The 27113-nt window shown below is 44.3% G+C and overlaps 1 protein-coding gene across 2 annotated transcripts; it reads left to right on the plus strand.

Annotated features, from left to right (window-relative positions):
* The first annotated feature begins 496 nt into the window (after positions 1–496).
* On the plus strand, positions 497–27113 carry LOC119393583 (group 3 secretory phospholipase A2). 2 transcript variants are annotated; one of them, XM_037660692.2, is made up of 7 exons: positions 497–603; positions 15047–15276; positions 20619–20738; positions 21868–22043; positions 23105–23264; positions 24409–24558; positions 26041–27113. In XM_037660692.2, exons 2-7 carry the CDS (start codon positions 15059–15061, stop codon positions 26438–26440), a joined length of 1224 nt encoding a protein of 407 aa, XP_037516620.1. In that variant the 5' UTR covers positions 497–603; positions 15047–15058; the 3' UTR covers positions 26441–27113. The 2 variants fall into 2 exon arrangements, with proteins under 2 accessions (XP_037516620.1, XP_037516618.1); XM_037660690.2 differs by lacking the exon at positions 497–603 and adding an exon at positions 9218–9621.

Below are 27113 nucleotides of genomic sequence, written 5' to 3' on the forward strand. Positions count from 1 at the left end.
CGAACCAGCGTTGCCTTGCATCTTTTATGCCGAAAACTTGCCCATTGTCATAAGTGTACATCTGAAGGCAGGCTTCGGTGATACACATCAGTTCTGCTTGATGCTTTGGCCCATGAATCCAAATATTATCAAACGATGGTCTCGTAACATGAAGGCCAGCCGCTTGCAGGTAGCATCGTCGGCGTCGTAGGCCTCTATGGCTGCTTCATTCATGATGATTTTCCTAATGTCCTTCATCTCTTTGATGTTGAAATTGGTGTGTTAATACATTGATTCCTTTGATGCCGGACCGGCGCGGTGGCTGTACGTAACAAGTCCTCTGGCTTCTGATGTCCCGCGTGGGATTCCGCGTGTCATCACGTAGTGGCGTAAAAGGCGACATATGTGCCTGATAGATATACGTCTCATGTCATGTACCGCATAGGCACCTCGAAATCCGCGCATTTCCATGCGCTGCGCTTGGAGTCCAGCCAAACGGCTTTACAGGTGCTGACAAGCGAGAGAGTACACACGTTATTGCAGGAAGCACTCTGCGCGTTTTCGCAGAAGCTTCTCGTGTCTCGCAAATTTCTTGGCTCACGCGAATCACGACTCTGCGGGAAAGTTAGTTTATTTCGTTTATTTTTTTTTGTAACGCCACGGGAGACACGATCGAATTTCCATGTGTTGCCTCGGCCGCCAGCCTGGCGCCTTCTCCATTAAGGACCGGTAGTCTTTCATTGCCAGGTTTCTTTCTTACCTGCCTTTACGCAACATCCAGTGAAATTCAATACATCGAATTCAGCTGTACGTGTTCCAGGTCTGTATGCAGACCTGGAGTACGTAGAGCTGTGTTCTTTACTGAACCGTAATTACGCAATAGCGGTAGTCAGCAAATTTGTTACTATGTCTAAAATAAACGTCGCCAACAAAGAGCGTGTACCGGCACTGTCGCAGCACTGTTGCTGTTCTACGTCCAAGTTCCGTATGAATCGCACATCGCAGAAAATCTTGAGAAACAACTCTGAGGGCGAGTGCGATCGAACATATAAAAAAAAAAAGACTTTTCCTGTGCACTACTTTGTGCGATTACAGCGTGGCTATGCGATTACTCAATATGCTTTGTGAAAACTCTCTTGGAATCCTTATAATATACGGCTCCCTGTACGCACATGTAAAGCGTGGAAGCGGTGTTCCTTTGTGATCGTCAATACGCTTAAATGTGTTGGCGCTGCAGGTGCGGCATACAGTGTCTTGTTTTCGCTAACTCAATGCCAAACGAACCGGAACTTTTCTGCTAGAACGGCGAAGTTGACGACTGCAGCGGTGAATCACAGGACACAAATGGAGATAAGATCTCACGCTGCTCGCAAAGCCGGCTAGAGGGCTCCGTTCCGGCAGTGTAGGTTAACTGATAAGTTCGAGCTACGCGAAGTGTGCAATGGGTTGCAAGACGTGCGAATGCAGGTACAATAGGTCTCGAGCCAGCGCCCCTCTGTTAGATTGCGCTGAAAATAAATTGAATTACGAAGTTGTACCAAAACACTCATACAAATAATAAACGGGCCATAGTAAAGAATCCACGGATTAATTTTGGGTGTCTTGGATCCTCGAACGTGCACCAAAATTACTGCGCTTCAACGTTTATGGTTTTGCTATTGTACCAGGTGGCATAGCGTGCGCTATCGAATAACATATAGGGCACATTCATCGAGCTTCAGAGACCATTACGGTGAGCAAAGTTTTGCTGCGGCAAAATAATGAAAACTGTAGATTCACGCACATTGCAAGCTGATAACAACCATCAATCGCACCGAAGAGTGCACACACAGCAAGGGTCATTTTGGCCCTTCGTATCTCGTGAACAAAGCAAATGAGGACATATGATATGAAAACGGTGTTTTCACTGACATGAGCGCTCTTCGTTAAAAAATTGTCGTCAAAATTGAGACCGGAGTTCTTTTTATTTTATTTTTTCAAAATGAACTTTTTTTTGAAAAAAATCGCTTCTTTAACTATTTTTTTATTCTTTTACGCTGCCCGTAGGAAAACGACCTTCTGCAGAAATGTTGCAAAGACTCTTTTCTATATTTGACACTGTTTTGAAGTTCCTGTGTGAAATAGGAAAGGCGCCAAGGCGCACCAATCTTAGCAAATTTTTTTATTTGGGCCGTGTTTGCAATTTTTTCAGGTTTTGTTCTTTCTGCGGACGATTAAAAAGAGCAGTTGCGTAATTCACAGTAATGCGTAATACAACCAGCAGAAAAAAATTTCCACACAACGTTTATAGTTCGCGATAAATTCGGCCGTGAAATCCGAAATTATTGCAGTCAGCAAAAACAGGACGCCCACGCCGCCACCTTCAAATATTTTTTTTCGCGTGCTGCATGGGAGCGTTTTTGGGAAATAAAATTTTCGGTTGCGTGCACTTTGAGTGTGCCAACGTAACATACAAAAAACCCAGAAGAAAGAAAAATGTCGACCGGACATGCATGTTCGATCTCTCGTAGAATCAACCTGCATCTTCTCGTTTTGACAGTGTACTTTACCGTAGTTGCTTGCTGCTAGGAGAGGCCCGTGGCCAACCCCGGAGACAACCGCTGCGTTCGCATGCAACGCATTACACGAGGACCTAGGCTCTCTGAGCTGTTATCTTAATGTTTCTCGCATTACCGAAAATGACAGGACGGACAAAGACACCTAGGCTGCTGAACAAAATAAATATTGATTTGGTTGATCATGGTGGTTATAATGATGTTGGTACTAAGCGTTGCTAGTGATTTGTAAAAATAGAGTGTCCAGACGCGCAAAACTAACGCTATCAGGGAGTCAGTAAGACTGTCACAGAGCTCGGAAAAAGCATTCCATGTGACACGCACTACGCTTTCCTATTCTAAAAATCAGCATTGTTAATTTTTTTCGTCTCGTTGTCGTCGTCATTATTTAATCAAACGTTTATTTAATGTGCCCAGGAACAACCGTAAGGTCTTTGTACTGGCGCGCACAAAAAAAAAAAAAACCAAAAAACAAAGGAAACATTCATAATAAAATATCAGGGATAAAAAACGTTATAAAATTGCACATATACAGCTATGCGCAGAAAAAAAAAGGTCGACAGTGTACAAGGCTATGTAAGTACAGTGCAAAGCTCGGAGCAGAACAACGACTGGGAGCTGTGAAAAACATCGAGCTCCAAAAAGTAAGCATTGTAAAGACGTTGTATCCTGCCAATGGTCGAATGTTCACAGAGGCAGGCGGTTACATGAAAAGGTCTATTCTCTCTGGTCAGCTTACGTGGAATTCGGAAATTAAGACAGTTGAGCAGTACAGGGCAGGATATGATACCATGCACAAGCTTGTAAAGAAATAACAGATCAGCGCGATTTCGTCGGCAGCAAAGTGATGGCAATGATAATAATCCAGCAGCGTTAGAACGAGATCCAGAGTCATTTCTAGCGAAACGATGGTTGTAAATGCTTAGGAATTTTTTCTGGACTCGCTCAATGGCGTTGCTGCTGGAATTAGGAATGCCATTCCAGATCACAGATGCATACTCTAGTTGAGGAAGACATAGCGCGGTGTACAATTTTCGGAAGGGCACAGGAGAACGGAATTATCTAGATATTCTGCAAACACAGCCTAGGGTGCGAAGACCCCGCAAAGCAACACGCTTAGCGTGAGCAGAAAAGTGTAAGGTGCTATCAAAAAGAACACCTAGATCATTGATCTCACATACCTTACACAACGACACAGAATTGACAGAATATAAAAATGGCACACTAGATGTTTTTCGAGTGAAACTTATTACCTTGGTTTTTGAAATATTTAGGGAGAGGTTATTGCTCTTGCACCATTCAGAAAAAGAACACAAATCAGATTGCAGCAAGCGACAATCGATAACTGAATGAATTTCCTTAAATATCTTTATGTCATCGGCATACAAAAGGAAAGAAGAATTCCGAATGACAGAAGAAACATCATTAACATAAATTAAAAAGAGGAGTGGGCCCAGTACCGACCCTTGAGGAACCCCACTAGTAGCTTTATACAAAGAGGACGTTTGGCCATTAACGGCAACGTAACATAATCTATCAAGAAGATAGCTATGGAGGAGATTCACAATTGAAGAATGAACATCAAAGTGTGCAAGTTTATCCACAAGCAGCGAATGGCTGACAACATCAAAAGCTTTGCTAAGGTCACAGTAAATAGCGTCAACCTGTCCTCTCTGCGAAATAGGCGTGGAGACTTGCATCATGAAACTGGCAAGATTAGTGACAGTTGAGCGGCCAGCGAGAAACCCATGCTGATTCACAATCAATGAATTTTTTACATCAAAAGACAATATTTTGTGAAGAGCAAGCTCAAAGATTTTGGATGCGGCACAAAGAAGGGAAATAGGGCGGTAGTTCGAGACGTCACTTTTACAGCCAGACTTAAACACTGGGAAAACACGAGCAGTTTTCCACATGCTAGGAAACGTTGAAGCATGCAGACACTTATTAAATATGGTAGTCAATACTGGGACAAGTATACTGCCATAGGCTTTTAGTATGGCAGAGGGGATGCCATCTGGGCCAGCTGAAAAGGATGGTTTCAAGCGCTTAATGCATTCTGAAATGGAATCTTCATCTAGCGACACAGCATCAGCTGCGCCAACTGCCTTAACCTGTCGACCGTTACTAGCTACAGAGGCTGGAGACTTATAGACAGATGAAAAATGCATGGCAAAACAGTCAGCAACGGCTTGAACTTCTACTCCATTTGGGTCCAGTATCCTGAAGGACTCGCCACTTTTGCTCGACCGTTTGCGCACATACTTCCAAAACTCAGCCGGCCTGTCAGACGCGCTTTTTTTCTAAAAATGAAATATATAGACTGTGATCCCGTTTATAAAGGCGTTTACAAAGAGTACGAAAACGACAGAATTCTTCCTTGAAATGAGTTGATGCAGAACGTTTATACTTCCTGTGTGCACGATCTTTATGTTTCAGTGCACTTATAAGTTCTGATGAGAACGTATACCCGCATATAATAATACCCGGATTTATAATAATAATAATAATAATAATAATAATAATAATAATAATAATAATAATAATAATAATAATAATAATAATAATAATAATAATAATAATAATAATAATAATTGTTAGTAGTAGTAGTAGTAGAAGTAGTTGCAGTAGTAGTAGTAGTAGTAGTAGTAGTAGTAGTAGCAGCAGCAGTAAGAAAAACAGTACGTGTTGGTTTGTTTATGAAGAAATGCAACAGAGGAAGTATACATTTATTATTTATTTATTTTTTTATTTCCATGCGAGGCTTAGTAAACGCTATTGGACAACAGTGTATTTGATTTAGGATCATATTCTTTCATGTGTTCATTTACATACACAGCTCTCTTCATTATTATTAATAATATTATTGTCTGGAAATAGTACTGCCCTTATTGTGGCCTATCCCTGAAATTGCTTTCGTGCCACCATCATCACCATGAAAAAATATTTCCTGTTTAAGGATTTTCTCACCTCTCCAGTTTCCCCTGAACTTCTGTTGTTTGGACATCAACATCATAATTTTTCATCTGGAAGATAGTTGCTGGTCGCATTGCAATAATGAATAGTCTTTTAATTTGCGGATGGTTGTTCAACTTCATTTTATAGCATAGGAGGCCTCCTTGAGTCTAGAAAGTCGCGGTGCCGAGCCGTCTTGCTTGCCCGTTCCAGCATCTTGTGCTGGTCATGCGGGTATACGTGTAGGACGCCTGGTGCTCCAACTGCTCGATGGGTGGTTGGGAGGGGTATCATGAGGTAGCATACAGGGTACTGTACAGAATTTGCTGAAATTTGCGCTAATTGGTTTTGACTTGAATACATTTCACCAGCAAGAACAAGACAGGGGCGAAGAAAGATGAAGGACACAGGACGCTCGCCCACAGGACTATCGAGCTGTCTTTTGTGGATTTTGTGTCTTTCGTTCCTGGCTTCTTTTTTTGGCTGCGGAAATGTATTCAAGTCGAACTTTGCATCGGTATTTAGTCATGGTGTGCAGAATACATGCCGTGTGAGAGCGTTCCATGTGGATAGATGTTTTGATCTCTAGTTGCGATCTATGCAGAGGATAGAGAAAACGAAAGAGGGGTCTGAATATGTTGATAATTGTTTACAACTTAAGCTTTAAAAAATTACAAACTGTGTCTAAGTTTTACGTGAAGTAAAAAAGCGAATCAATATTCTTCTGGGTTGGAAGCACATTCCTGAAGACAATGAAGGTACATTTCTGAAACTTTGGTAAAATTGGCTAGTTTAGAAATGTTAGGTATACGGAAATTGTAACTGGTGGCGAAAGCGCAAATTTTTCGCTTGCAAACGCTCCCATGCGGCCCACCTATGTGATCGACATGGCATTAACACGACGTACTTAAACGGCCACTGACTACACAATTCTATAGCTTAGCCTCTGTAGCACCATACTGAAGATGTGAACAGCGCTCCAACATGAAGTGCAAGGCCGTGAATGCTGTATATTTTGCAGCACTGTAAGCCAAGTCAGAACCCAACATACGTTAGGGACTAACAGTTTTGGAACTTAAAGGGCTAACGTACGTTTGAAACTAAATAAAAAACGCAGTCGGTTATGTCCTTAGAAAACCTAACAACAAACTGGTTTCAAGGCGCATACCAAATGCGACCGCAGAGCTTTTTATTGAAAGATCAACGTGCGCAAGTACGATGGCCACTTAATACAGATATCGCTACTAGAATGAATGTGTCAGGGATGGGGTAACAGATTTTCACGGCGTAACCGTACCCGATGAGGGACCATTTCAAAAATTATTGCGCGCAAACACATGACACATTCACACACGCACACACCCACACATCCAGGCAACACTGCATCCAGGCACCAAACACTAAAGGCTCGTTCACACCGGCGACTAGCAATGGTCGCGCGACCGTTTGCGACTGGCGGTCAAAAAGCGACTCAAAGCGACCGATGTTCACACCTGGGTGCGACCTATATACGTCGCCACATAGAATTCACGTCTGCTCGTATACAGCTTGCACTGCCGTTGCCCAGTAAAATAGGCTGATGTCCTGTTCCTGCGCATCTGATTGGTTCAGAGGTTTGCGACTGCAGTCGCGCGACTGAAAAATCGAGCAGCGAGCGACTGAGCCAAAGCAGTCGCTTTGCGACCAAAACGGCCATTTGCGACCGTTTACGACCAGTCGCTTTGCGACTAGCTTAGTCGCGCGACCGTTGCTAGTCGCCGGTGGGAACGAGCCTTTACAACGCTCTGCGTGAGCGCTGTAAATATGTTTGGTGCCTGAACGCCTGGTTGTGTGAATGTGCCGTGTGTTCGCGCTCAAATAATTTTTGAAATGGTTTACCAACTAGCCCAGCAACAAGTTCTTTTATTTTTGAGGGACACCTTACTGATCTCCCATACTGAAGTAAATAGTACTTTAAATTGTTTCCTTCTTTTTCTAAAGACATAATAGAGTACATTCGGCTCTGAATCCAGCTGACTTCGGCATCCTTGTGAAAATGTTTCATGTACATAGCGCTCAGTTCTTTTTTTTTGGATATCTTATCGTCCTATCGATAAAGCACTGCCACTGTGCCTCAACGTTTGTAGCGTCGTATGTTGGAATAAGCTGTTTCTAATAAGCCGAGTTGTTTTTGTTTTGTCACAGTGCATATGCGTCTGTTCCGCTTACGTGTATTACTTAAATAAACTTTTCTTTTGAGCAGAGTTTTGCGCTTTTGTTTCATTTCGGAACAATTATGAAAGCTGCGTACGAAAATGTTTGACGCGTGGGACGTAAAAAACATGTAACATGGACGGCCATTCACGTAGCACATGCGGTCGCGATTACGGCTACGGAGAACTCTAATAGTACCGAGGGATTTTTCCTGCAGCATATTGTATACTGTGATCTATTAGTGCGCAAACCAGGTGTTTGCTCGACGAGATTAGCTTACTCGTATTTCCTAGAAGTTTGCTCACGTTCTGCCAATGCACGGCAATCTGGACAAAGAAGTCAGGTTTTTCCAGATCTTGCATTTGCTTTCTTTGTGGAACCTGGGGACAACTTCTGACAGCTAATGCGCTACAACACGTTTTTTTATCGCTGGGAAAACGTAAGCGTGTGAGCTTGTATTTCGATTCCACAACACCGTGTAATGTCCTTAAGAAATCAGAAGTGGAGCACGAACAACTGTGCAATGCAAGGCGCAGTTTACTGCCCAAATAAACGTCACCAGGTGCCTGAATAACAAAGCGCGATAGCATTTCCACGTAGGGGCTGCTTACTCACTCTGTACTAAGAACTAGCGCGAAAAGTCGTCATACTCTGGTCCAAACGAGGGTGATAAATGTGCCTTATGTCGAGGCCTCCGTGAAAGACTTCCTCCTTAGAGATCGTGCGCGTCGACTTTCATTGAGCCGTTTTTGCCCTTCTTTCTCGTATCTCGGCCGAACAGTGAGCACGGGCGCCCCTTCCAAACACGTTTGCGTTGCATTCGCTTGGATTATGGCACGTCTTCGACGTTGCGTGTATTGCCCGAAGTGGCAGTAAAAGTTACGAGGGGAGATGGAGCGATATTAAAGGGAAAGGAGATGTTTCGGAAAGGCTGCAGAGAGAGAGAGAGAGAGCAGCGCTGGCCTAAAGGGTCGACGTTGCCGGTGTACCTTCACATGGCGAGTGAAAGGGGATTGGTCATTTGTATGCAACCTTGAGGAAAGCGAAACGCTTCTCCTAGCTCCTTCCTCGCAATCCGTTCGCGGTTGAAGGCGGCGTACGGAGACTGGCGCTGCCGCTTGTACCGACTTGGACACGACGAGCAATAACTTGCCGCCGGATACAAGGACGGATCCGCGAAGCGACACCGTATGGTGGCGTTGCTGGCAAACAAAAATACACTTCTGCAACGCGCGTCGCAACGTTAAAGGGAGAGGAGACGTGGCGTCGCGGTGATTCGCGAACCGCCAAGGGTAAGCCGAGTAGTGCGATTTTGGATGCTCGCGCAACTGGCGCAACGCCGCCGCGGGAACGTGTTTTCCACTCTCCGTTTCGCCGATATTTCCCAACTCTCCGCCGCAATTTCTTCTCGCGCTTTCTCGCATTTCTTTGTTTTTGCCAAAGTCTCCCTTCTATAAGGTAAGGACTCGCGAGACTGGGGATATCTCCTTTCCTGAATTATTTCTCGCCCTCTCCTCTCTCTCGCTAGTCGCCGGCACGTGACGGAACTGTCGCGACAGAGCGGGGGTTTTCGTACGACAAGCAGCGACTGGACGAGCACAGCGTAAACGAATAGGACTTGCGAAGTCATGAAAAGGAAAAGAGAATAACTGGGCGTTGCGACGTATGAAAGAAGATATCAAGCACTGACATACGCGCGATTCTGTTCGGCTGACTCGGTCGAGACGGTTCCGTCTCGGTGAAGAGTGTGGTGTATCTTTTTCTTTTATCTGGTAACACGTGCGTGGTAGCCGCCGGTGGAATCTGAGACTACGGGTCATTGCCGACCGTCGGGTTGTCATCGGAGGCCGTCGTCTAGTGCCCTATATTTTTTTTCGCTGTCCATCGCCTCAGTCTTCGTGGGAAATTAGTGTCGTAGCATCGACTGAAGGAGGCTGAGGTAAGCTGTTTGTCTTTCGTCCAAAACGCTAACATAAGGCTTGTTTGCAGTCCATTGCTTTTATAGTACAATAGTGTGAATTGAAAACGTAAAGATGCAGTCCACAAGTAAGGAAATACTTTGAATTCTATAGAAATTTAGTCAGTTCTCTCAATTTAAAAGGAAATAAATTATAAAAGATGCTCGCAATCTGCCCACTATCAATAGATATCCACAAGTTTTGACTGTTATGCTTGCTTGCGAAGCCTGTCATATATACGTAAGCATAATACGCAAAATTGGCAGCGCTTTGCGCACGACGAATATCTTTGGGCATCTAGGATATTCTACGTTCTGATTTGATTCAGAACTACTAATAGTTCACAGTTTGGCAAGTGAGTTCTGGCGTAAAGAAAGTGGGAAAACTACTAACGAAGCGCTGCAGAATATAGATCACTAGATGATTCATCCAATCATAGCTACAAGTTTGATATCACTTTAACATATGCGGATTGTTCAATTTCTTAATATTTATCAGTCTGAAACGAGGGAGTTTTGCAGGACAACGTAATGGATGTAGTGGCGTTACTGTGATGTGATCTGATACGACTGGCGCGTAAGAAAGTAGTTAGACGAACATGGGCTTAGGAAACCTCTCTTAGGAAGCGACTCGCCGTCTTTTGCAACAATTACTAGTTTTTCTGTTTTTCAGGTATCACGTAAAGAATAAATATTACTCATATTACTATGTCAGGTTGCTTCCTGCCGCCTTTTTTTTTTTAGAGATATCAAAGATGCGTTTTAAGAAGCCCTTCTTCTAAAAATCTTTGATGCCGGCATCGCGGCGTTTCGAAAACGAGGTCAGAGGTCTTCATACAATGAGAGCAGCATTTTGGGCTAGTTCGTGATCCATGACGTCAAAGAAATTGCGCAACGAAAACACGGACAGAAGAAGATAAGTACAAACAGTTCGTTCGTATTGTTTCCCTAAACAACGTGAATCACTTGCTTACTGTTGTAAATTAAAACAAGAAATAGTACGCGCAAATAATTCTCTGTCTACTGTGCAAAGACAGGTGCACACGTCCCCAAAACATGATTTCTCCGGCGTATCCTCAAAATGTGGAACTGGAGTACCTTGTCACCGTATATCTATTTTAGGAGTTACGCATCTTTGTCGAGCTAAAAAAAATGAACGAACGAACGAAATGGTGCAACTGCTCAAAAGTTGAGAACGTCAACAACGTGTTTGCATGATACGCGACATCTGTAACGACACTTTATCCCATATAGAACGTGAGTCATCTCACGGTGCCGAATGTGAGAAGTCTTCAAAACTGACGGCCACACAACGCTCCCTTTGTTTTTCTTCGCCAATGAGAGAAAACGTTTTCCTGCTGTCGAAATAAAGATGACTGCGTTAAGTGTGGCGTTCTCTGCGCGGAAAGTTTGTGAAGACTGCTGCTGCTGGCAGGTACTGAACACTGTTACAGCTCTTTTAGCAGTAAGCTAATCTTGTTAGCAACCTTTTGGCCTGTCTTGCGGTAACTTAGACCGATTTGTTCACATCTTTCCTTTCAGAAAAAGCAAGCAGTGCTGAATAGGCCCTTTGGAAATTTACCAACTGCTTATTTTTAGATTTTATTTTTGAACCCGAAATTTCAATGTCTTTTCTACAAGCTTTTCTCAAAGTCTATCGAGCTGATTGGTCGAATGAGCGAAATCTGTCTTACCTGACATAAACATGTTATTACACGACGCATGTTCTTCTGGATTAAAGCCAATCCGTCGCTCCGGCAGCCTAACGATTCAAATTTACTTGGTGTCCTTCACATACATCCAGTCACGACTCCCCAGTATTACTTGACAGTGCCAGTGCTCACTAATATTATTGAACAGCTTTAAAACCGCTATTGAGGGAAAACCGATACACAAAGTAAAATAAGATTAATGCTCCATTCTTGGTTAGAAGCGCGACGGCCGACATTTGCAATGGGAGAAGAAGGAACGAAAAAGTGCGCTGACGGATAACGAGAACGCGTTGTTTTGTTCTACCTCTCGCCGCTAGTTGTGTTGTTTTTATGACCTTCATTCTAACGCTCAATTACACATTTGCACACTCTCGTACAGGCAGTGCGTGACGGCGCGGAAGCGTACTATCAATTAATTGTTACCCGTAATGTCCCTACTACCTAATTTCTTTTCCGTACCTTCTATCGCTTTATGATAGCATGTTTTATTAAGCAACAGAAACGTTTGCAGCAACTTGCTTTAGCTATTAAAGCAACGCTGTCTTCTCGCAATTACTGGGTCTGTCTTATATTAGACAAAGTGGTTTTTATTCTGATACCACGTATAGCTTCTTGCATAACAGATGCGTTATACATTCGCTCATTTGAATAACTTGACGAGGCCGCCGCTGTGAATCAGTGGTTACGGTTCTCGTCTACTGACTCGAAAGACGCGGTTTCTGTACCGACCGCGGCTGTCGCAAATCAGTGGAGGCGAAATGCTAGAGACCCGTGTACTGTGCACGTTAAAGAAGCCCAGGTGGTAGAAATTATTCGGAGACCTCCACTGGGCGGCGTGCCTCATAATCATGTCGTGGTTTTCGTACATAAACAGTGGCACAAGAGATGTTCAATAGTCTCTACACAGTTGCAGGTTTCGCCCATGGATGAATCGCCGGACTCTCCAGTGTGTCTTGAATAGACTCGATGATCGGCCCTTTAATGAAGGAAAGATCTTAGGAGCCTTGTCGCGCAGCACGTCAGCACAGAAAGCCACACGAGTCCTCCTGCGGTACTTGAAAGCAACTTCATTGAGCGACCGCCTGTAAAACTCGGCACTGTGTGTGTGATGTGACATGTGTCTATCCTTCTCTCTCTCTCTCTTTCACTCCCCTATTCCCCCTCCCCATGTTTAGGGTAGCAAACTAGACGCATAGTCTAGTTAACCTCCCTGCCTTTCTTACATTCCTTCTCTCTCTTTCTCTCTTGTACGTAAAACCCCAGCAAATATTAATAATTTTACGACAGAAGAATATTCTGGCCTTATATATATATAGTGCGTATACATCGTAGCGAGATCTGGCACGGTTATCGATCATATCAGATCTAAACGTCGTATCTGAGGCTTGGCACGTTGCAGGTATATGTGAAAGAAGGCTTCAGATAATAAATGCGGCGTGTACCAGGATGCTAAACAGGTAGTATTCGCACCTTTACGCGAGCAACGGTTGCGCTTACATGAATCATGACTCGTACGGATCGACACGATAACGGTGCAGCACAAGTGGAGAATTGTGAAACATGAAAAAGTGAAAAACGCGTTCTGTCTGTACCATCTCATCCATTAGAGTAAGCGACGAGGGAAGTAATTTATTAAACAATGCGTTCGTTTTTTGCTTACCGTAATCAGGCCGTACAGCGTACCGCTGACAGCGATGCTCGCACTGCCGCTGTCACTATTAGCGACAGATATATATGAAGTGCACTTGTGACGTGTTTATGGCGCAACATCGTCCAGCGTCAGGACTGTCATTCTGTGCTTTCCGAAAATGCTTTTTCCATGCTGCATTTTACCTTGCAAAATAATGAAGCGTACGAACAGAGAGTCCGTGACATCCATTTGAAGTCTGACAACAGCCTATAGCTAGCATGCGTAGTAATTTTTAAACTAGTCACGTGACAGTGCATAGTTAGAATACTACGTAGATCAGGCACATGGCTAGATGACGACCGGTTCCTGAAGAAGATAAATAATTCATAACAACCTTTTCCTTGCGTAAAAAGACAGCACGACAAACGAGACAATACATAGGCTTAGTGCTGTCCTCTTTGTTGTGTTGTCTCTTTGCGCTAGGAAAAAGTTATCATGAATACGCATCAACTTTCATTCTTTTGGGCGTGTATGTGCAGTGTAATCGGGGCCGCATCTGAAAGATAAAAGGAGGACGTACTTACGCGCAACAAAACGCAATGCAGGGTGTACAAAACGCCGAGTGATTCTGCGCACGACGCTGAAACAGGTAGGAGGAATCATTAACGTGAAGCCTTGACGGCTGCACTACCGTCGCAGCGCGAGCGTCACCGACTGCTTACAGACACAGTAGCCGTAGGTACTCCCCAGCTCCGTTACCGCCTCTACTGCCCTAACGATCATTGAGGAGCTGACGTCATTCTGTATTTTAGGCACAAAACAAATCTTTTTGTATATGACTCTCTTTAAAGAGAGTCATATACGAGAGGACTCTGCAACGAGAGTATAATGATCTTATTAAGAAAGTTCACGTGTCTCTTTAAAGCGAGTCGTATACGTGGCAAGGTAGGATTCAGAGAAAAGGGTCATATGACTATTTTTACTTCTTAGAGTGTACCCAGGGATTTTACGATTTATCTGAGCGGGAACGAGGATAACATGGCGTGTGGGAATGACCGTCTATAATATATACATACGGGATTTTTCTGCACGCTAACGGCAAAGAAAAAAAAGTAATAATAAAAGAGCCGATTTCTAGAAGCTTTACTCATCTGAATTTGTGCATGATGAGCGATTCACCATCCTCAGTTCTACGGCGGAACACGCGTGACATGTCATTCTGTGTGTATCGCGGGCTAATCCGAATACGCATAGCCGGCACCGCGAACGCTTCTTTCCTGAAGCGGTCTGTGGCCTTTACCTGCAGGCATTATGACATAACTGAAAGTTTATTGACCATCACTCGTACCCAAACACGCATAGGCTTGCGCAGAGTTCCTCATTATAAGGGGGGGGGGAGACGTTTTACCGTAGGACCCCCACCCCTCTTCCCGACCCCTTCCACTGAGACCCGTACGATAAAAGCGCAGTGCAAAGACGAAATATTAGCAAGGGCGACTTCACCCCCTTCTCCCCCCCCCCCCCCCCCCCCCCCCCACCTGCCCTTTGTGCGCACGCCTATGCATACATGTAATCGACGCGATGTGAGGAACACAGACTAAAATAGACCTTGAACATGGCTCGACGACGGTCTGCGTCCCCTAAGAAAGCGGGAAAAATAATAAGATTTGAGGTTACAAATATAATAAGTACGTAATGATACATACTTTATTTTTACAGCAGAGTCGTTATACGACTTCTAAAAATAGCGAGAAGCTCATAGGATAAAGTTATATGAAGTGGAATCGCGAAAGCCGGAACAGTTGCTAAGCAGAATGAAATCGCAGTAAAATTAAACGAAAACGTCGTTTTAAAATTATAAAATAGAGAAATCAACTTTACATTTTTCTCACAGTGAGTTCATAACAAATTATATAGTGGAGGCGGAGGGGCACAACCAAACCCTAATGTATGGTAATGCGTTAGACTATAGATTATTGGTTGCTACACAGTGAGCACGAATTTGAGGCGAAGACGCAGTCCTCCTTCGTGACTCCTGTTGCTTTCCTTATTTTTCTTCTCACAGAGCAAATCAACTATGACGACGCCATACGCCCTTCACGGCGTGCTGTTGCTGCTGGCGTTAGGAAGTGGAAGCGCCCAGCAGCTCGGTATCCTAAGCAACCCGCTGGGTTCGTTGACCAACACGGGCTCCAGTCTGAACCCGGTGAACTTGGGCACGCGAGCCTGGGACCAAACGTTCGGAAAGATTACCAACACTTCGGCTTCGGATATCAGCAGGCAGCTGACTGAGAAGTGAGTAGGGCTCTTATTCGTTTATTTGACGAGCATCTTAGGTGTGAAAGATGATAATGGATGAAAGGGAAGATAAGTAATCAAGAGGCCGGACGAATTTGTTTCAAGAAATGGAAAGTTTTTTTCTTTTTTAAGACTTTCGTGCGAATAACAGTTTCTTTTTCCTTTCGTGAACCATAGTCTATTTTGCGCGCTTCCACAAAACTAAGTTTCCATATTGAAATTACCGTGCATCGTGTATTGTAAAATAACAGCATACGTGATGCTACAGGAGAGATATTACGTAGATGATCGTCTACGCATCTCGTAATATACTGACAACGCTGGCATATTTATGGGAGCACTCGCAAATTGAACGTTATACCTCTCGAGCTTGGAAGTAGCCCACGCACTTCGAAGAGGCGACCTTCGCCAGTAAGGCCCGTCGTCTGACTGAAAAGAACGCCCGCTAAATTCGCCGTTCTTAAATATCCCGGCAAAACGCCCCGAAATTCACCGAGCTTCATCACGGGTGCTGGTCCTGGAAATTTTTTTGTACTGCCCTAGTTCTTGCATTTAGTCTGGAAGCACTCGCGTCGGTGCAGTATTCTAAGAGTGTTACGAAAACGTTATTGACAGAAGAGTGTTCTTATTTGGAGAGAGACAACGATTTTATTCTGCGGCTCCGTTAAGCTGCTTGGCAAGTTTTCTTAGCGTCCATTTCAGAGTGGTGCATGCCTCCAGCTTTACGAACTCCAGTGAGACAGAGAGGGAGAGAGAAGCAAGGAGACACAGGGTGGTTAACCAGACGCACGTCCGGTTTGCTACCCTGCACTGGGGGAGAGGGATAAGGGGGCGAAAAGAGAGACAGAGGAAGAGAAGAGAAGAGGGATGGACACAATCACGAGCACACGCCAATTGCAGTGATTTTCTAAATACGGAGTCACCCCTCGAGCTGGGAGGCGTGGCTTCATGGGATCTCTAACTAACATTATTATAATTAGGTTTGCTTTAAGATCACAGCAGTTGATCCACATTCGCTCTTCTTTCGTGAACTGACTATTCAAACCTACACACCAATAAGTCGCCGTTATTTCTTTTTTTCCATGTCTTTGTACAGCATGTATCTGGCAGTGCTGTTCTTCAGTGCTGCATGCCAGTTACTGTGCTCCATCGCACCACTACCGTTTAGCATTACCGAGGCTACGGGGTGTAAGCAAGCCACCCACTTGCGCAGCAAAACATAGTTCCGGACAGGGCTGGGCAAAGATACTTTGAAATTGTATCGCGATACGATACAGGATACTCAGGCAAGAAGTAATTGAGATACAGATACAAGATACTGCCACAAGAATTGTATCCGATACGATACTAAGCAATTGTATCTTAAGATACTTCGATACATTCGCAAATTTGTGTTTATAAGTCCATATAATGTAGCAGAAAACGTCTATGCACAAAAATGTCTGCTTGACAATTTCTTAACATTGACCCATTTCGTATCATTTATTTATTCACGTCGTACTGTTGGCCACGTGGCCCAAGCAGGAAGGGCAATGTACAGCATAGGAAACACACGCACAAGGCACAATTCAAAATCTCAAACGAAAGAAGGCAAACAAACAAACAGTTGTAAAATGAAAATGTTGTTTAGGAAATAGTGAGAATGTGAGAAATAGTGAAATAGTGAAATAGTGAAATAGTGAGAAATAGTGAGAATTTATTCAGGTGAGCCCGGATGATGAAAAGGTATCAGGTTTCATTCCTCAGTAGTTCGGTGAAAAAATAAAATAAAAAATAATTAAAAGAAAATTAGCGAAATGCCTGTTAGTATCTCAATTTCGCCCTTCTTCCACAAACTACATTAGTTTCCTTCCGAAACAACTTACTGGGGTTTGTTTTAGCTTCTTAACAGGACAGCTGTTTACACACTTCGCTGACAGTGGCACTTGCTTGTCATTTTTGCAATTGATGGGAGTCGCTGCTCTGCTTGCCGACCAGCTAACGGGTTGGCATCTAATCACAAGAACTTCAATAAGAAGCCTTCGCACGATGGCGCAAATACCGGTGTGCACTTTTGCCTTGTCCGTAAAAGACCGATGGCGCAATAGCGGATCGCTGGACAGGTGTACAGCAGCAACAACGCTGGTAGCGAATTTTTTTTTCTCGACGCATCGTGTATACCAGGGGTCTCAAGCACGCGGCCCGGCCCGCACGTATTACCGTCTTCCCCCCATTTGTTTTTATTTTCTTAATAAGTATGTACATGAGCTACAATGACATGACTGGTCTCAAGCATTCTTTTCGTGAGGACATGAGGTCACCATGTGTTGAAACATAACCGTGGAACAAAAACGCGGTCGCATTTCGATGAAGGCGAAATGCTAGAGGCTCGCGTAGTGTGCGATGTCAGTGCACGTTAGAACACCAGATGGTCCAAATTTCCGGAGTACTCCACTACTACGTCCCTCGTAATCATCTAGTGGTTCTGGGACGTTAAACCCCACACATTACCATTATTAACAAAAACTCGATATTTCAGAATCCGTGTCCAGATTTCAGTCATTCTGTAACTGTATCGATGTTTCTCGAACCCTGACTCCAAATTCCCTTGAGATATGACCTATATATAAGGTATGGGAAAGGTTCATTTCAAATGGCAGCGTTAGCTGTCATCTTCTTCAAGCCACTCCTCCCCCCCCCCCTTCAACCTTCACTTTACTGCCCTGGCTCTGGCTCTTGCGGAACTGCATTTAGGGACTGCGGCCCGCTGGCTTTACGGTGAGCTTGAGACACCTGGTGTATACGTAGAGGACATCCACTGCAATGAATTTTCAAATTGTACTTATCTGCTGGCGTAAAGGATTTTTTGTTGATATACTCACTGAAGTACAATCTTTTAACAATTTTTCTTCAACGAGAGAACATGTGCAACCCAGAAACGTCTCCGACGTGTTGTATAGTTGCACAAAGCGTCGCGGGATACCGCCGCTATTCGCGCTATTGCCACTTATAGTTCTGATGACGTGGCGATTAGTAGTACTAAAAAATTAGGAAGGCCTCAAACAAGAAAACAAATATAGGTAAAATAGAGAGGCGGTTCCGTATCAAACATTCACACTGAACGAGTACAGAAAGACGATACAGACGATGCCCTTAATAGATATGACAACTAAGCATGAAATGTCGTCAACCCACCTGTTAAGGTGAGACAATATAAAATTCAGTGCCTATGGGAACTTGCCTGAAACAGGTTGTTAGGACGCTCATCAGAAAAACAGAGCTTTCGGTATAACAGCATTTCCCGAACCCCCTTCCTAACATTAAGATGGCTCCTAATAATTTCCTTTTTTAGAACGCAAGTCAATTTCGCTATTTTACTAAGCGGTAAGCAGAACGTTTTCTACTGTATACTCAAGGCGCGCACACATAATTATATATCTGTTTTCAAAATCGCGTTGGCAACGTGTAAATGTGTAAACAGTACTAGAAATAATGCAGACAGTCAAAAGAATAAAGCAGATATCTTATTTTGGTAGCCCGTTACAAAAGATATACTGCAGTGACCAGACCGCAAGAAACAGTACAGAGACCTAGGTAATGTACGGGATGCAAAAGGACAGCTAAGAAAGAACTTGTGCTAACATTCAAATTGTGATTTCATAAATTCTTTAAATAAGGACAGCAGGAAGAAAAAATGCAGTAGGCCAAGATATCTTCTGTTAGGTAAACGCTCGCTCTATTATATCTAGCATCAGTATCAGTGGTGCTAAAGTTGTTAGAATCTTATTTGCATATAAGTTACTTCATTGCATGTAAGTCAAACTTACATCCACGAGATCCTTCAAATCGCTGGTACGTAAAAACCACGAGACGCAAAGCAACCCCATCCTTGCAAGCGTCAGATTTTCGTTGCGAAGCAAGACGCAAGAGAATCTTCAATAACGACACTGTAGCAACATCAGAATTTGCGCGATAAACGCCGCACGCATTGGAGTACGCGGCGTAGGACGGTGGTTAAGAGCAAGTGTCATGCCATGGGCGCAAATAAAAAGAAAGAAAAATCGAGATAACAAAAGGTACGTGGGATGGGCGTAGACGTCCGCGCGCTTGTTACTGTCGAAAATGCGCGAGCGCTGCCACGTGACTCTGCTCCGCCAATACGGACGCGCAGATCTCATATTCTGCCTTCACTGGAGGGCACTGGCGGAAAGAAAATTTCATCACTGCCTTTAGTTTTATTTAGATGGCATAGTGACGCCAGTACCAGCTTGAGGACGGATTTGGGCCAGCGATTATTCTTTCGCACGGTTGTGTTGCGATAGCAGTATCTTGTATCTTAAGATACACGATACATTATCGAATGTATCGGAAATACAGATACAGATACATGTTTTTCGAGACGTATCGCGATACAGATACAAGATAGTATCTAAGATACATGTATCTTCGATACTGCCCAGCACTGGTTCCGGACATAACTGCCTTACAATTGGCAGGGTTGAGACATTTGCACTGATTTGGCACGTGTTACGTCACATCGATGCGTGATATGTTTATTCTTACTTCGCAATGATGTCGTATGCCTTTAATTGCTGTATCAGTAACCGCCGGTAACTGCGGTTACAAATTAACATGGCAGCGCCCACGCAGATGCGAGCGCTCGCTTTGACCCGAACTTGCGCGTGCTGTACGCCCACTGCGCTGGAAGCAGCAAATAGATGGTGAAGTGAGCGATCGCTTTGTGCCATCTCACGCTGAGGACAAAGCATGAGGCACATTTTGCCGTTATTTGCGAGATCAGCCGTTTGTTTAGCCATACCTGCTAAGCCTAAAGCGCCGAGAACGGTTCATGAAATTAGCGCAATATAGTCGCGAATACATTGCTGTCGAAGCGTCAGCACACTCATCTGAAGCAAACACAAGTGACAGTTTGTAACTCACGGGTCACACAGCGCACGATAACGACTCGATAAACTCGAAGCGAGGGCACCAGCTGCGGTGGGTGCAGCCATTTTTTTTTCAGCGATGCCGTCTCTTCGCTTTACTGGCCCTACGCGTGCAAGCAGACGCCAGGGACCCGCTGAGCAGACGACGCGACGCGGATGCATACGCGCGGAGGGGCTGATTGGCCCTATTGGCTAAAGGGCCCTGTAGCCTTCACATTGCTGAAGGGAACTTCTGAGATGGAGTATAGGCTAAATTAGTCTGCATCGCTAGCCTTCGCTAGGTTACATATAAGACTGCGAAATAATTCAGCCGACTGAATTCACAAAAGCTCACAAAACAATCATTGTGTTTCTCTTCCTTAAGTATCTACCTGTATTGTTAGGTCTTGTCCTAATGATGTTCAAACACTGCAGCGCCATCCCGGGAGTTCGTCATCGAGTGATCACCGATGTGCCTCTGGGGGGACACGTACTTGCTGAAATCTTCCAGAATTCTTCCGGTCATGTTATCGACTGCAACCTGCTCGGTGACAAGTAAGTGACAAATGATGCGAATCACTCAGCACAGTTTCTACTTTACAGGGAGTAGCGGAAGCGAAAAAAAGAGAAAAAAAAAGAGAAAAGCACTTTCTTCCGATTTACTGCGGCTATTTTTTAGAGTATCCGAGAGTAAAACGCAAGCTCGATAAATAGATAATTGGAATGAAAGAATCAAAAGCTGCAACAAAAGCGTTCTTTCTAAATTAAGTTTTAGTGGCGTCTTTGCCGTTTTATATGGTAATGCCTTTTAGATTCACGGTGTCATCAAGCATCAGGATATATGAAACAGGGGCGTAGCCAGAAATTTTTTTCGAGGAGGGGTTCAACCATACTTCATGTATGTTCGTGCGTGCGTTTGTATGTGCGCGTCAGGGGCGTAGCCAGAAATTTTTTTCGGGGGGGGGGGGGGGGTTCAACCATACTTTAGGTATGTTCGTGCGTGCGTTTGTATGTGTGGGTGCCTATATACTCAAGCAAAACTGAAAAATTTCGGGGGGGGGGGGTTTAGACCCCGCCAACCCCCCCCCCCCTTGGCTACGCCCCTGGTGCGCGTGTGTATATACTCAAGCAAAACTGAAAAATTTCGGCGGCTACGCCCCTGATATGAAATAATTTCAGTAGTTTTACGTGCCATAACCACGATCTGATTATGACGCACCGTGCAGCGAGAACTCCGGATTAACTTTCACCAAGTGTATCTGCATGTGCGATACAATCCTAATCCATCTGCGTTTTAGCACTGCGCCTTCATAATATGCGCACTCCGCAGTTGCTGTTGAACTTGCAGGGGAACACCACAGCTACTAAGGTACCACGGGGGGTTGTACGAATCTGACTTTTTAGTACTCCTGTACATGAAACTGTTTTGTCTACAGCGCAGAAACGTCTCCCGAACCAAAGAGCGCAAAATATGAAAATTGCTTGATTTTTTAAAACCTTTAGTAATATTCTTTGTATTACCTATGACCAACACTAATTGTTTCATGTTGTGTTCATCTAAATTGTTCCTGAAGTACAGGTTTAGCCAGAGAAATTTATTGTTTTCTTTTGTTGTTGAAGCTTGCATACAGTTTTCGAAACAAAGCTTCAATAATTATGTGCCACGACTTTCCCGCACATCTAGGGCTCTTATTGAAGGCGTCCTCGTAGTCCTGCCCGAAAGCCTGGTAACAAAGGTGACACCCGAAGAAATGAATCAGTTTCTGGACCTATGCGGCACGCGGGAGAACTTCGCCAGCAAGCAGAAATCTGCATTTGACTACATCGGCGACGTATTCAAGAGCCTGTTCATATTCCCAGGTAATGAAATTATCCATTGCAACACTCCAGCCGTCATGTTTAAAAAAAAACAACGTTCGAACTCAAGCTGTTTCCCATGCAGAAGAACGTGTGTTGTCCTTATGTATGTGCCATTTCACTCTTTATTTTACATGACGTGTGTACTATTCTACTCAAGAACGGCATCTTACAGACTGAACATTCGAATGTGTGTTGTCCAGTGACTTAAAGGACCTGAAGCTAAATTGGAACACATTTGCTGCTGAGAGAATGTAGCCTGAGCGAACGTTGGAAAGTAGTGGCTGCTGTAACTTTTGAATGAATCGTGTTACTTAAATTGTGCAAATCGAGCAACAACGTATTCCGTATATCTCGTTGCAGTAATGCGTAGCTGGCATCGGAATGGTTGATGGACTAACTTTCTCGAAGCTTGCGGCACACTTTATGGACGACAAGGCATTGCCGTGCGACATTCATAAAAGTGACGACAGTATATTCTGTGAACACGGCACAAGCATACAGTGAAAGGGAAGATCGACAACCACCCGTTTGGGGCTTGTCGCTAGAAATCCTTGTGGCATTGTGCTACAAACGGGTGGTTGTCAATTTTTCTTTTCATAACTCTTCCGCCGCCTTGCGGGATTTCGCATAACTGATCCGCAAAACTATAGATGCCTGTAGAGACGATGCCTGTATGAGAATCATAGATACGGAATATAAGATTTGTCGACGAAAATCAACAAGGTGCCTTCATTCTACAAAAGCTCAGATGTATTGCTCGCTATAAAACTGGAAAGAAACGGTGATCTTGAACAAATATCAAGGGGCGTGGCGAGGAGTGAGCAATATACTAGGTTTTGCGCACATTGCGTTCTTTACTACATAGACAAGCAAAACTTAAAGCGAACCTTCTAATAAAATTGTGTAATAGTAAATCATAATGAACTTCTGTCACACTTAAGCCGTAGAGGGCGTACTACACAGAGGAAAAAGAAACAAGAGTATATAGCACGAGAAAGCATTGTGTTGCAAATTGGTTGTCTATACCCGTACACCTTTAATTCGTTATCACTACATTTCAGGCACAAAATGGTGCGGCGCTGGTAACGTGGCCAAGAACTACGACGACCTGGGACCTTCCAGGGCCACCGATGCTTGCTGCAGGGAACACGACCACTCCGACGACAACATCCCGGCTTTTCAGGCTAAATACGGCATCAGAAATACGAACCTTTACACTATGTACGTAACTATGATTAACCTCCTCTGTAGCTTTCTTATTATACTGTTCACACTAAGTTGAACTCACGTAATTGTACAGGCATGCAGAAACAGTCAAGTGTTCCTTTTATGAGAACGCAAGTGTTCTGTGAGCTGTAAATAGACGTTTGTATATGAATGATAGCAAGTATCTTTGATCCTGGGATGTGCTAAGCAATAACATTTCTTAGTCTGCTACTCTCGTTTGCATTGTAGGTAGTTTATCGCTTAAAATGAAGTTTAGCTACCAGGCAACAAGGAAATCGCATACCCAGAAAGTATTCCATGAGCATACAAAATTTATGGAGCCATCGTTACTCAGCATGTTACGTTTATGCATGCGGTTGTAGAACGCAGTCCCGATTAGGAACACATTTCTGCAATACAATTCACTTGATAAATTCAAGCTGATATCATTTCTTCGTGTGTGTATGCCATGCTTAATTATGCTTAAAGATGAAGAAATCATCCAGGCTTATTGAAACTTGATTTGCGCGATCTCTTTTCGCATGTTGAACACATACTCGGTACTTTAAGGTAGACGCAAGCACGTAGCGTTGATAATGACGAAATGAACTTAATGTTTGTGTGAGTCACTGTCAGCGTTAAGGTTGTTGCTAGAAGAACACCTTGCCAGCTGAAAGTTTAAAAAGAGGGAAACATTAAACAAATATACAGAGAAGAGAAACGATACGTAAATATGCGTAATATCTAAAACAGCAGTCAGCCTTGTAAGGGCAGTATATTAAAAAGGGAAGCTCAGGGGTAAGAAAAACGCAATAGAGATGGCGCCCCAAACTGTACGTAGGTTTCATATACATAACGATTGGACAGTAGTGTGAAATTAAGAGACGGAAAGAAGAAGCGACAATTCTATCACTGTATTAATGTTGTGATATTGTTCCACTAATACGTAGCAACAATCCTAAGGTGCCCTTGTGGACAATATAGACATAGAATAGAGCAGAACCATGCATTAAGGTTTGGACAGGCATTAAAGATTTATTATTTGAAATAGCTTCCTTGCCTTTTCGCCTGTATTTTCTTCCTCCCCTTGTATAGAACATTTTCATACGCTTCAAATGGTCATATCGTTTTTCTTATTTCGAATATTGTTTCGATGCAGGACTCACTGCAAGGGTGACCGTAAGTTCTACGGCTGCCTTCTGAATGACAGCAGTATCCCATCTGTCACCGTGGGAAAGATATTCTTCAACATTCTGCGGACCAACTGCTTTGACTACACATTTCCCAAGAAGTGTGTCCAGAACAATGCGTAAGTACTTGTACTATAGAGATTGCGGCGAGCCTCCGAAATTAGTGAGGAGCTTTTCACTACCGCAACTACATGCAGCCTACAATATCCGTGTGTACGAAAGCTTTCTTTGATCATAACTGTAGGGGTTGGTGCCCACCGATAATGGGCAGGCAAGGGAAGCACGATGATCATAGGCGTGCGCAGGGTTCCTCAGCAGGGGGAGGGGGGGGGGCGAAGGGTCATCGCAGCGCCCCCCCTCCATACTAAGTCAATGAATGGGGCAGACTTTTGCCCCCCCCCCCCTCTCCCCTCTTAGGTGACTAGGGCAAGCGGCTGCTCCCCTGCGCCCCCCCCCCCCCCGTCCGTGTGCACGCCTATGACGAAGAAGCTGCGCGCGTCACAGTGCAGTTCCACTGTTGTTGCAGCAGGCGGGGTCAGCCTGGCGTGCTTAGCTGGCAAATGTTCCACGTGAACATCAAATATTTTGTTACCAAGAGTGCGTCACGGGCAGGCGGATCAACGATATATCTGTCTCGAAAAAAGGCAATCATAGTTGTAAAGAGCTTCTCCTGATAGCTTCGGCGCTTAAGATAATACCACATGCATCTACGAAGCTCGCTTGTCTCTGTCTGTCGCTTAGCCTTGTCCATCTGTTGCTTACACAGAATCGGTACAGCCTATCATTCAGTTCTGATAGCCTTACATGGTTCTTTAATCCTGGTTTGTTATGCTGACTGGGATCAAGAGCGCCATTATCGAAGTTTTTTGTTTGTGAACAGCGTTTGCAACTGGCCGACCTCATCCGCTAGTAATATGTCAAATTGTGCGACTGACTGACACTTCCTCTTAGCATAACCTCTTTCTCAGCACCTTTATGCATTCCAACAATGTAAGAAAAACGCGTTGTGGTAAGAGCAATGCTACATCAGCACAACCTATGTCGCGGTCAACAAAACTGACCTGTGTCGAAGCATTACACGTTGCGATCAAAGAGGCGTATGTACAGTCACTTGGATACAGCATTCGAGAAGTTCGAGCAAAAATAATTAAAAATTTAAACTCATTCGACACTCGCATTCAGATATTAGATCCTATAAAACCAGCGTAACTTGCTTAGGTTGAGAAGCAATACCTGCTGCATCGTGATTTCCCAGTCTGTAGCGGCGAGCATCTGATCAAGCCGTGGCGTTTTTCCAGAACGGCTTGCTGAGATAAGGTTGACGAAATAAGAAAATTTACAGGTTCTTGTGAAGTCTCATGATGCACAACAAATATGTTCATTCGTAAAAACTGCCCGGTGGCAGCTCTTGCTGTCTTGTATATTAATCATAAACAGGGCTAAATGTATAGCGAATTTATATACAGGGTAGGAAGTGCACTTTGGCGTTTGAATTATAGGCGCTTATCTTAATATTCATCGCGAAGGAAGAAACAGCGTCATTACCTGCGGGTTACGTTTGTCTATTGGTAGCTTACAGCGTTCCTTCCTGTACTTTGCAGATTCTACATTCCTCTAATAACTGAAAAGTGCAGCGAGTACAGGCTGGATCCTGCCGAACCAAAGGAATGGCAGACCTTCTCGCCCCCGAACTTCTGGAAAGACTACTTGGCCCGCAAAAAAGAACAAGCCAACCAACCGAAACAACCAGTCAGTCCCCCGAGCCCTGGACAGGACGGCGGCACTGTGTCGGTCACCACGGAGGAGCCCGAGGAAGAACCGGAAGAGGAACCCATCGTGGACGCCGAACCCGACAACTGGAAGAAGTTGGACCCTGCCGACTACAGCCTCGACGCTACCGAAGAACCCGTGTTCGAAGAGACGACGCCGAGGCCGGCAGCTTCGCGTTCGTCCGGATCGAGGCCTACAGGATTGAACCTCGGAGGCCTTAACGTTGGGTGAAAGTACGGACACACACCGCAGGGTACAACTGTGCCACTCTAAGAAAAGTTTGCACTCTTTGCGGCCTGTATTCTCTCGAGCGAATGATCATCTATCTATATTGCCTGTCTTTCCTTTGATTAACATATTTAGGTGCACGTTAAAGAAACTCAGGTGGTCGAAATTTTGCGGAGCCCTCCACTATGGCGTCTCTCATAATCATATCGTGGTTTTGGGTCGTTAAACCCCAGATATTTAATTATTATCCTTTGATTAACTCTACGCGTCCGGTACGTCTTTGCCCCGAATGACATATGCGTTATTACCGCTTCGTAACATTTTTGACGGAAAAGTACCGAGCGCGTAGTTTTCAAGAAGCGAAAGGCAAGCAAGCCGGGTGGTGATTACTGTTCGGGGACGAGATACTCCGCAAGTGGTGCAAACTTTCACTAGAGTGTGGCGTTTTGTTATCGGTCACTTAGCTGCTTACTACGCAACTCAGCAACCGCATAATGGTCCGGCTGCTATAGGCTACGAAGCTGCCACGTGTCATCGCTACGAGAGTCGCCTGTAACATACAAATATTTTAGGATGCGCGTTTTCGCTTGATAGCGGCTGTCAGTATATGAGAGGGACATGCAATGAATGGGTGTTAGATGATGAAGAAATTAGAAGTGTCTAAGAAATAAACTCT

Source organism: Rhipicephalus sanguineus, chromosome 5 (assembly GCF_013339695.2).
Source record: "Rhipicephalus sanguineus isolate Rsan-2018 chromosome 5, BIME_Rsan_1.4, whole genome shotgun sequence".
In the NCBI taxonomy this organism is placed as follows: domain Eukaryota; kingdom Metazoa; phylum Arthropoda; class Arachnida; order Ixodida; family Ixodidae; genus Rhipicephalus; species Rhipicephalus sanguineus.